Below are 10,548 nucleotides of genomic sequence, written 5' to 3' on the forward strand. Positions count from 1 at the left end.
TGGGTGCATGGGGTTCTCGGTGCGACAGCCGAAGGGCAATGTAATCTCAGCGGTGTATTCAACGCCTAAGCTGCTGGCTGACAGTGCGAACATAGCCCTGTGTATGCTGAATCAATGTAATCACAGTCTATCACTCGCTAAACACAAAAGATGGCAGGAAGCCTCAAACTAGATGATAAGGGTTATCACCAAGAACTACCAACCCGCAATTGCTCACAAATCAAATCAACTTCAAAACCATACAGACAGTCGTAGTGTCATGAGATAGCGTTCTATTCAGGAGCTACGCTGGACACCTTATGATACCACATATTCTTACACTTACTCTACGGAACGAATAATATGCGTTCACAATTGCAATTATCGATTAGATTTAGTTTTGGTAAAGCGTAAGCTCGAGACCACAAACCAAAACAAATACTTATTGTTATGCAGCAGAAATCAATTTCTATGATATCTATACTATACTGCGACCCGACCCCCGCAAAAGCCGAAAGAAAAGAAACCTACAGGAACGCCGATTCCTCCCTCTACTCTAATCCCGCTAGACTCTCAGCCTCTAGTCCAAGATCTCCTCCACCTTCTTCTCCGCCTTCTCGGCCACTGAGGGATCCACACCCTGCTGGTTCAAGAAACTCAAGTACGAGTTCCACCCTACACACGCACCATTAATTAGCCCCACACCGCACACACCGCACACCCAGCACAGCAAAAGAAACACATACCCAACGAGATAACGTTGACCACCAACAACCGATGATTCAACGGCACCAACTTGAAGTTGACCAACTGCACCGCCGGCCACACCATCCAGTTCGTCTTCAGCCCCGTCCAATAGTTCGCATCCAACTTCTCCGCCGGGCTGCCGCCCTCCAGGACCGACAGCGTCGAGAAGAAGAACAGCATGTTCAGCGGTGTAAAGATCAGCTGGTCGCACGCGACGCGCGCCACAATCTCTGCGTTCGGCTTGCCGGGGAACTTGATTGAGCGCTCGAGGAAGCGGTACCAGTGCACGACCATGGGGCCGAAGATGACTATGTGTGCGGTGCGCGGTTAGATAGTGGTAAGAGGGAGTAGGGCAGGTGCGGAGGGGAAGGGGAGAGGAAGGGGAGAGGTACTGCCACCGTAGCCACCCATGCGCGCGGTGCGCATCATGTCGTGGTTGTCGAGGCCTTTGCGCTCAACGAGTTGTTGGGCGATTATGTCGCCAGTGCCGAAGAGGACCTGAATTTGAAAAGTCAATTGTGCATTCTGATGGAGAAGGGCGGATTGGATTGGCTTACACCGGTAGTGATGCATTGAGTGAGCAATGGCCGGGCCGCCAGGCGAGCTTGATACCTATTCCCACAACCGCATTAACTCCCACTCTTCTCGCTAAGCGGGGTGCGCTGAGTAGCAAAGCAAACCTACCAACGAAGCATTGTAACAGACGTTCCTTACAAAAAAAGGCTATGGAAGAGAAGGAATGTATGGAGCAGTGAAGAAGAAGACCGGTGGTTGTGAAAATTCTCAGCAGGTCGGCTTCCCCACAGCTTCCTTTTGTTGTTTAGCAGAGCAGAGCTGGTGGGGTTTTTTTGCGGGTCTGCGAGGGGTTGCGCAGCCTAATTGCAACCGATCCCTGCGCATCGTCTGCAGGGTCCGCCGCCCGCACATGACGTCAGGCGGATGCGTTGCCCAATGCGGAAGTCTTCGCGGGAAAAGATGTTACTGCGATCATTGGCTTTTGGTTTTGTGGCTGGGCGAGTGATGGGGGGTGACGATCGATGGCGGGAGAGGGGCGCTTCTTGCTACAGACATCGCTAGGATTGTGTTTCAGGCGTCGTCCTCGTCGGTGTGAAGGTAAAAAAGCTATGAGGGATTTATTGAGACAACTGTGGCTCGTGGGGTGGGTTCTCTAACTGACATTGGTATTGAGGTTGGATAAGTTGCCTTTCTCGTCTTCTCAATGCTCGAGTACATAAGTCCGTATAACTCTGGTAAGTATTTATAAGGGTGAGTCTTCTCCCCCTGCGGAGTATCCTTGCGCAACTGCCTTCAGACGCAGAGCGTCAGCAACTTGCGTCACGCATATTCATGAAGTATCACTCGACATGTAAACATACTCCACGCGACTAGCTTTGAGTAGAGGGGAGAGTCAGAAGGTGAAGGAGAGAAAGGGGAGAAAATAAGAAGCGGGGTGTGCGAGAAGCGAGTGAAGAGGAAAGGGAAAGCGATACAAGAAAACGCGTAAACCGAATCCGCTCAATCCGAGGCCCTAACCACCCTCTCCACCGTGTCTCCGTTCCATCCCTCAAGGAAAATCTACAGTGGTTGTTCTGGCGGGCTCGTTGTCTAGATTCCAATTAATCCCTCCTGCTCATCTACCGCATTATGCATGCTAGCTCCATGGTCACTGCATGTCTTGACTTTAGTAAGGGTGATCCAAGTTAATGATACGTCGTGCAGTAAAGATGTATTCTCATTTTTTTCTTTTTTTCTTTTCATTTGATAACTTCAATTAGTTATGTGTAACCATCTAAGATTCTAAACAATTAAAATCTTTGCCATAGGCCTCTTCTACAACAAGAGAAATAAGTGTGAAAGTGAGGAGAGGAAAATCCCCGAAAGTGCTCGTGGCTTATTAATTGCTTCTCTAAAATATGAGGTGGGTATCCCAGCGGTGTAAGCACACATTCCTCAATCCATTTGCTTATCAGATCAGACATGATTTGAACGCTTCTGTTGGCTAGAAACAGATCTAGTGATTCTCACCAGATCCTACACCCTGTCCTTCCCCCGCCTGTTCTCCCGCAGCCCCACCATCCCCACTACCTTCACCGGCATCTCCCTTCTTCACCGGCTTAAAACACAGCTTTGCCTGCTTCAACCCGTTGTCCGGCTTAAAACACAGCTTCGTCTGCTTCAACCCGTTGTTCGGCTGAGTGATCTCCCTAGAAAACCTTCTTTCCCCAGGAAACGGCTTCCTCAACTCATACCCTGCAAACCTGAACGTCTCCTCTGCGAGAGCAACACTAGGATCGAACGGAAGCTTACGCCTACGTCCATCCAGCTCCTCTTCCTTCACGATAGTAAGGAACTTCTTAACGCCCGATAATGCAGCCTCGACTGTCTGCTCGTCTTGAATCCAGGCGTTAGTGAAGGCGACGGTGGACTTGGAAGTATCTCCTGTTGTTTGGTTAGCTATTGCGGTATTTGGAAGAGAGGTAGAGCGGGACTATACGTTCTTGAAGGAAGACTGGGGCGGTGGGTGGGCGCGACATTGTGATATCGATTGATTGAGTGATTGATTAATGTTTTCGTTATAGAAAAACGGGCGTGATTCGTATTTTGCTCCTGCCTTGTAGATTGCTTCTGTCAGTAAGTCTGGTTAGACGGTCATTCTACATTTCGTGCTGATTCTAGTGACTGTAGAAGGTAATGTGCAGTACTTGTTAAAAGAGAGGATGGGTATGAACCTATGCTAGTACTAATGCCTGGAGGATGAGATGAGGCAGAGAGCGGGGTGAATCGTTGTGTGGAAAAGTGTCAAAATAGTAATGACGGTGGTATTAGCAGATGATGATGTTGGTAGGTGATGCTCAGATGGCAGCACACAATTGTTGTCTCTCGGTCTCATACTTTTAGCTAGGTTACCTTCCAGTCTCTCCCACTGTTATCGGTGTGTCGGCCTCAGAGTGACTGTGAATGCGCGAATCTTTGAGAACAACAACGCCTGGAATGCTCTACTTGATACTACAGATGAGCCCCACTCCCCGCTCTGAAAGTCACCTCATAGAGAACAAGGACCAGAGATGGTACATATCTCGACCTGTGGATCTTCGGACCTTGATACTACTGGCCGCCAGGCGTTTATGCTCCTTGGTTTAATATAGCCATAGGTATCTATGATGCCAGCAGCTAGTCAAGGAACACAGTGAAGCCGCAGCTAGTGGAATTACGACTTGAGCACGGGAGAACGCTGCGCCATGCAGAAATGGGACAATGCCGGCGACAAGAACTGCTGAAAAGAGACAGACATCAGGGTTTGCATCGCAAGAACACAATGGACAGTATGAAGGAAAAGGGTACGGCAAGACGATAGATATGCACTGTGGCCTACATGCGCTTAAGTCACCAGTTCGAGCGTTTCCCTTCCCCACGCCTTCCAAGTGGGTTCTCATGCGTCATGAGAAATCACTCATGAGTGAATGCTTGGCTGGCTGGGCGTGAGTGCCATGCATCTCAATAGTCAAAATCTTATAGAGACTATCAAGACTGCCAGTCTAGCGATTTTTGCCGCTGTTATCCTCAAAGTCTCTAAAGGACTGTGCGGAGATGCTAATCAACCTTCACCTTCAACACAGTGAGATGGGTTTTATTTACCAGCCTCGTCCTGTACACGGGTGACAAAAGCGCTATGCACCGAAGAAGAAGTTACAGGCGCAAGTAATCATACAAAGATTTATCAATATATACACAAGCAAAAAAAAGAGAGAAAAATCGTAAGGAGATGTCGCCGTGGGGACTAAACGCTCGTGTTGAGATTTGAGTTCACAGCGTGTCACTCGAGCTCTGGTTACCCAGTCCACGCCGCATGTAACATTCGGAGATACGAGAGTAGACTCAAGTAGTACATGCAGTTTGCAGTCCCCTTACATTAACTATACAGGAGGAGTGATACCTGCAGTGTCACCCCCGCAGAACGCCTTACTCGACCTCGGGTTCGGACGACACCAGATAATGTTGCAGTTGGAAACGTCAAAATCCCCTCAAACTTAATTTTTAAGGATGGCTCTCGTGATAGTAAAAGTCACATCGCGAAGTTAGGCCTGCGAACGGTTTATGCACGGCACTAAATGTCGGAATACTTTTCGTCGATTCCTTCACAATCCACAAAATTATCTGCACAATGGCATTATGAACAGAACTGTAGCCCTCTCCACCACGGCAAATCCAAATTCCTGTCATAAACCGGACCGGCGCTGCATGAGGCCCGATTCTAAATAATCTCGATCATGACAGAGATTGGCATAGTAGCACTTTTTCAAATCGAGTAATGATATGCCGTCACACAAGATTATTATCATAGCGATTGCTGTTCAGATTAACAACGGTTTTTCTCGGGGGTTTTGAAGACCCCTCCGGAGCCTGAGTTTACTCCCCATGGCTGATCCCCGACCACGGGTCCCGCTCCCGGGTTCATCTTGTCGGCATAAAGCCGACCTAGCCTAGCTAGCCAGCTGTCAAGCTCACTCCGGGCGCTAGCAATTCGTCTAGTTACACTCTGTTTCAGCTCTGTATTCTTTTTCTCCCATCTTTTCTCTTTTTTCTTTTCTTCATGCCCCCCTTCGTTACGGATATAGCAGCGCGGATGGGTAATTCTCACAGGATCGCCAGCTAGGTTCTGGGTCGCACTTCTACCTGTCCAGAGTGTCGATATGAGGGTCCGTTTCGGATATCCGGCTGAATTGGTATATATCTGGATATGGGACATCTCTACTTAAGACCCGGGAGAAATAACTATGGGCGGCGGGCCATGCCATGCCAACAGACAGGTAGGCGAGCAGGCACCTTATCATAATATTAGGCAGGGCACGCGAGCAGTTTCTCAACTCATTTTTTTTCTTCCATTTTTATTTTTTTGCGACATTTCTCCTCTTCCCTTGCGGTGAGAAGACTAGAGCCGGGAATCGCCTAGAGCAAAACTAGCTCTTCCAAATCGGACAGAACTGACGATGTTGAGTCCGTTCGAGTAGGTAACCAAATGTGAAGTGTGTGAAGCGCATCAACTGTATGAACTGAAGGACATGAAGAAACCTGAAGGGAAAAAAAAGCCCGATAGACGAAAGATTTAGGCCTGGTGCAATTACACGTTTGTGGCCCTCGATAGGCGCCAAGAGGCTGCACTGCATCGGGCCGCATATCGGCCATCCTTGCTTGTGAGAGAGAGAGAAGGGCCAGCCGACCAGTCGCAATCGATGAGTGAGATGTGAACGAATGTGAGGTGAGAGGTGAGGGTAGTGAAGGAAGATCAAGCAGCAGTATCAGTAGCAGAAAGAAGCAAGTGTGGGCGTGTCCCATCTCTGTCCGTCTTTTCCTTCTCCTCCTCCTCCACTCACTTCACTCCTTCTCTTTCTTTTCCCACTCCTCATCTTCCTCCTCCTCCTCCGAGTGAGAATTTTTCCCGTGTGAAGTTACACACTGTGTTTTTGTTGGAGCACCTCAATTCCGCTGTTCTGTTCTCGCCTGTTACTTGAAGGAGAGAAGGGAATCACTCACTCACTCACTCACTCACTCACTCCACTCCATCTCACTTGTCGTTGTTGCTTCCTCTCCTCCGCCCAACTACCTCTCTCTCCTCCTCTGCGTCCCCCCAATAATAACAAAGACGTCATCTCGTGCCCAACCCTAGAGACCGCCCATCATGAAGTATGTTCCGTTCTGTTCTGCTGCCCACGAACCCTTAATTCGCGTCTCGAGCAGACTCCACGCGAATTGAACCTCGCTCCAGAGACAATGTGCTGATGCGTAGATTCCCCACCACTGTAGATTCGGCCAGCAGCTCCGCACATCACTGATCAAAGGTATTACACAATTCCCCACGTTCTCTCTCCCACTTTCGTGATAAAAAAAAGAAAAACCACACAATTCCATGAAAAAATTTGCTCAACAGTCCAAATCTAGATTACAGCCACCAGTACATCGCCTACGATGACCTCAAGTCACAGCTGAAATCGCGTCTGTACCCCTCCGGCACGGACCCCGCCACCACCTCGCCCACGCAATGGACCGAGGAGGATGAGAAGGAGTTTGTGCAGGCTCTCGAGGTCGAGCTCGACCGAGTCTTCAACTTCCAGAAGCTGCGCTCCAGCGACATTGTCCGCCGCATCAAGGTGTCGGAGAAGGAGGTAGAGGACGTCGTCAAGAAGCTCGACTCGCGCCCGCCGGCGAGGCGCCAGAATGCGGCGCCCGGTGTGCAGGGCGAGGATGGGGACGAGGCGTCAGGTCCCACGGAGGAGGACTTTGAGATGCTGGAGGCGGACTTGAGTGATATCATTGCGGATGTGCATGATCTGGCGAAGTTTACGCAGCTGAATTACACGGGGTTTCAGAAGATTATTAAGAAGCATGATGTGAGTTTTTTGTTATTTTTTTGCGCAATTGGGTGGTTTGAGGGGATAATGGCTAATTACCGCGGCGGGTAGAAACAAACGGGGTGGATGCTGAGACCGATCTTCTCGGCTCGTCTGAATGCAAAGCCGTTTTTCAAGGACAACTACGATGCGTTTATTGTCAAGCTCTCAAAGTTGTATGACTTGGTCAGGACGAGAGGAAACCCGACTCAGGGTGACAGCAGTGCTGGTGGGTCGCAGCAGAACTTTGTGAGGCAGACTACAAAGTACTGGGTGCACCCGGATAATATCACAGAGTTGAAATTGATTATCCTGAAGGTACGGGGAGCTTCTAGTATATACAGCGCACACAAGCTTAATAGCTGCTAACGAGTTTTTATTTACAGCATCTTCCTGTGCTAGTTTTCAACCCAAACAAAGAGTTCGAGACACAAGACTCCGCAATCTCTTCAATTTACTACGACAACAGTGATTTCGACCTCTACACCGGCCGTCTCCGCAAAGATGAAGGTGCTGAAGCCGTCCGTCTCCGTTGGTATGGTGGGATGGACGTCTCCACAATCTTCGTTGAGCGCAAAACCCATCGTGAGGACTGGACCGGTGAGAAGTCAGTCAAGGCCCGTTTCTCGCTGAAGGAGAAGAACGTCAACGCGTTTCTCAACGGCGAGTACACTGTCGGCCAGGCATTCGAGAAGATGCGCAAGGAGGGCAAGAAGAGTGTCAAGGAAATTGAGCAGTTGGAGGCGCTTGCAAGAGAGGTCCAGTACACAACCATCACCAAGCGCCTTCAGCCCGCTGTCAGGTCGTTCTACAACCGTACTGCCTTCCAGCTTCCTGGCGATGCTAGGGTCCGTATCTCGCTCGATACCGAGCTCTCTCTGATCCGTGAGGACAACTGGGACGGCACCATCCGTTCCGGCAAGAACTGGCGCCGTATGGACATCGGAATCGACTGGCCCTTCAAGCAGCTCCCCGAGAAGGATATTGAGCGTTTCCCATACGCGATCCTCGAAGTCAAGCTCCAGACCCAAGCTGGCCAGGAGCCACCAGAGTGGGTCCGTGAATTGGTTGCCTCCCATCTCGTAGAGGCAGTACCCAAGTTCTCAAAGTTCATTCACGGATCTGCGACGCTGTTCCCGGATAAGATCAATCTTCTGCCCTTCTGGATCCCCCAGATGCACATCGATATCCGCAAGCCCCCCACCCACAGATTCGGAATTGAGAGGCCAAGCCACAGCGCTAGCATCTCAACATCTGACGATCCATTCGATTCCGATGAGGACGAGGACCTCAGCGACCAGGACACGAACATCCAGAGGATCAGATCTGCCGAGCGCGCTATGGAGTACTCTGACCGTGTTGAGAGGACGCACAATGGCGGAGGTGCCCGCGGAGAGCTTGATGAGGAGGAGCGTGCGGCGGATGAAGAGCCAAGAGACGAATACCAGCTTTATGACAGTGAGGATGAGGATTCCTATGAAGAGGCTAGAAACGGGAGACGGAACAAGCCACTCAAGAGCGTCGTTATGGACGGACTCTTCCAGGCTGGTAATGTGCTGAAGAGCCTTGTTCCTAAGCCAAGGAGCACGGAGGCAGATACTCTGAATCCTCAGGCGCCGGTCCAGGGCATGGTCTATGCCCGCAAGTTTAAGGCACCTCCAGGCAAACGTAAGTCATCCTTTGTTCTTTCACTGGTCCTGATATATATCTAACAAATAACAGGCATTTTCGTCCCCGTCCGTGTTGAGCCCAAGGTTTACTTCGCCGCCGAGCGAACCTTCCTATCCTGGTTCGAGTTCTCCATCTACCTCGGTGCCATCGCCGGAACCCTTCTCAACTTCGGAGACCGCCTCTCGCTGTACTCTGCATGGGGTTTCACTGTAGTCGCTGTTGTGGCACTGCTGTACAGTATGGGGCTGTATCTGTGGCGTGTGGATAAGATCTCGAAGAGGAGAGCCGTCAGGTACCACGACAAGTACGGGCCGACGGGGCTTTGCTTCTTGTTGTTTATTGCCGTGGCGTTGAATTTTTACTTCAGATATGGCGAGTCGAAGAAGTAGGACTAATGTTGATGATGACGGGATCTGGATGATGAAGGTTGGTATGATTAGGGGTTGTAACATCAGTGTCGGTATTTTTTCTGCAGTGTTTGTTTGGGTGCTATGTCTTGTATGGTGTCTCTGTATCATGATGGGGTGCGTGTTGTGCGCTGCTGCGTTCTTTTCTTTTACTTTACTATGTTTTTTTTGATTCCTTATTGCGTTGTTTGGACTTGTCGAGAGAGAGATTAATTCGCAAATTTTGCTTTGTCCTGTTCGCTTCAATGTATAAATAGGTACTGCTTGAACACTTGATCTGATTGCTTGCATTGCTTATTTTGCTGATTGACTTCTACAAACCATTATCTCTGTATCTATCCTGCCCCCCGGCTGTTTATGTTTATCTTTGTGTCCGTTTATGTGTACGAAACTCTTAACGAAATACCTACTACTCTCACTATTCATTCATACTCTCACCAATTCGAGAAAAAAAAAGAAGGAAAAAAAGGAAAAGGAAAGAAAGGAAAGGAAGAAAGAAAAAGCTGGCCATTCGCCCATGGCCAGTTCTACTCTATTTCTATTCCTAGCCCGGACCGCATGTACTCTAACACCTCACTCCTCTTACAAGTAGATGCCCAACTCCTCCCTCGCAAACCCCTCCACCAGCTCCTTCCTACTCAACATCTCCCCCCTCTTCCCCTCCGCAATCCCCTTTGCCGCCAGCCACGCATCGTACTTTCCCACCACCTCCTTCAGCAGCGCCTCGCTCTGCAGGTGCTGTTCCTCGTAGTCAATCTCCCCCACCACCACCTGCTTGCCCTCCTCCTCAGAGGTCGGCGTGGCAGTTGCGGAATCCTTCCCGGCCTTGGGGAACTCGGGCCAGCTGGGCTTCATCTTGAAGTTGTGGGTTAGGGTTTTTGATGGCGGTGGTAGTGAGGTAGGGTTTGTTTATGTATGCGAGAGAGACCGATTGGTTCGTGGAGGTGGAATCGGGGTTGATGGTAATGATTTTAGGTTGGTTTGGCCTTTGGCTCTAAGGGGTAGCTGGGCGAGGGTAAGTGAGGTAGGGGAGTCTAGATGGGGACTAGCGTGGGTTGGGTTGTTGGTTGTTGGTTATTGGGTATTGTCGGATTTGCGGATTTAATATATCTGAGGGGGGAGGAGAGATGGAGGACCAGAGAGAGAGAGGGATGGGTGCTGGCTAATATATTTATATGCAGTGGATTGGTAATAGAATGGGGGTGGCGGTTTGGTAGGCTGGGGATGTGTGTGGTAGTTGTTGGTCAGTACGAACGAGTGATTAGGAGAGCGGGTAGGTACTGTATCGCTGCCAAGCAGAACTTGATTGTCAAAGAACATGTACCTCATTACAAGGGTGTAAAGGCGGGAAGCAATGT

At 49.8% G+C, this 10,548-nt stretch overlaps 4 protein-coding genes across 4 annotated transcripts; 1 reads left to right on the forward strand and 3 right to left on the reverse strand.

Moving 5' to 3' along the window:
• Nucleotides 1–559: 559 nt before the first annotated feature.
• LAJ45_02178 (uncharacterized protein) lies at nt 560–1,421 on the reverse strand (the record flags this gene model as incomplete). Its single annotated transcript, XM_046111770.1, has 5 exons — nt 560–654; nt 726–1,034; nt 1,119–1,224; nt 1,284–1,338; nt 1,411–1,421. 5 exons carry the CDS (start codon nt 1,419–1,421, stop codon nt 560–562), a joined length of 576 nt encoding a protein of 191 aa, XP_045974670.1.
• Nucleotides 1,422–2,737: 1,316 nt separating this feature from the next.
• Nucleotides 2,738–3,260, reverse strand: LAJ45_02179 (uncharacterized protein; the record flags this gene model as incomplete). The annotated part of the gene is made up of 2 exons (XM_046111771.1): nt 2,738–3,165; nt 3,221–3,260. 2 exons carry the CDS (start codon nt 3,258–3,260, stop codon nt 2,738–2,740), a joined length of 468 nt encoding a protein of 155 aa, XP_045974671.1.
• A 3,143-nt stretch (nt 3,261–6,403) lies between these two features.
• Nucleotides 6,404–9,172, forward strand: LAJ45_02180 (uncharacterized protein; the record flags this gene model as incomplete). Its single annotated transcript, XM_046111772.1, has 6 exons — nt 6,404–6,408; nt 6,529–6,563; nt 6,664–7,112; nt 7,185–7,430; nt 7,499–8,780; nt 8,835–9,172. The coding sequence occupies 6 exons, from the start codon at nt 6,404–6,406 to the stop codon at nt 9,170–9,172; spliced, it is 2,355 nt and encodes a 784-aa protein (XP_045974672.1).
• Nucleotides 9,173–9,772: 600 nt separating this feature from the next.
• Nucleotides 9,773–10,045, reverse strand: LAJ45_02181 (uncharacterized protein; the record flags this gene model as incomplete). Its single annotated transcript, XM_046111773.1, has 1 exon — nt 9,773–10,045. The coding sequence occupies one exon, from the start codon at nt 10,043–10,045 to the stop codon at nt 9,773–9,775; it is 273 nt and encodes a 90-aa protein (XP_045974673.1).
• Nucleotides 10,046–10,548: the final 503 nt, after the last annotated feature.

The sequence above is a fragment of the Morchella importuna genome (genome assembly GCF_003444635.1).
Source record: "Morchella importuna strain M04M26 chromosome Unknown Morimp01GS004, whole genome shotgun sequence".
Classification (NCBI taxonomy): domain Eukaryota; kingdom Fungi; phylum Ascomycota; class Pezizomycetes; order Pezizales; family Morchellaceae; genus Morchella; species Morchella importuna.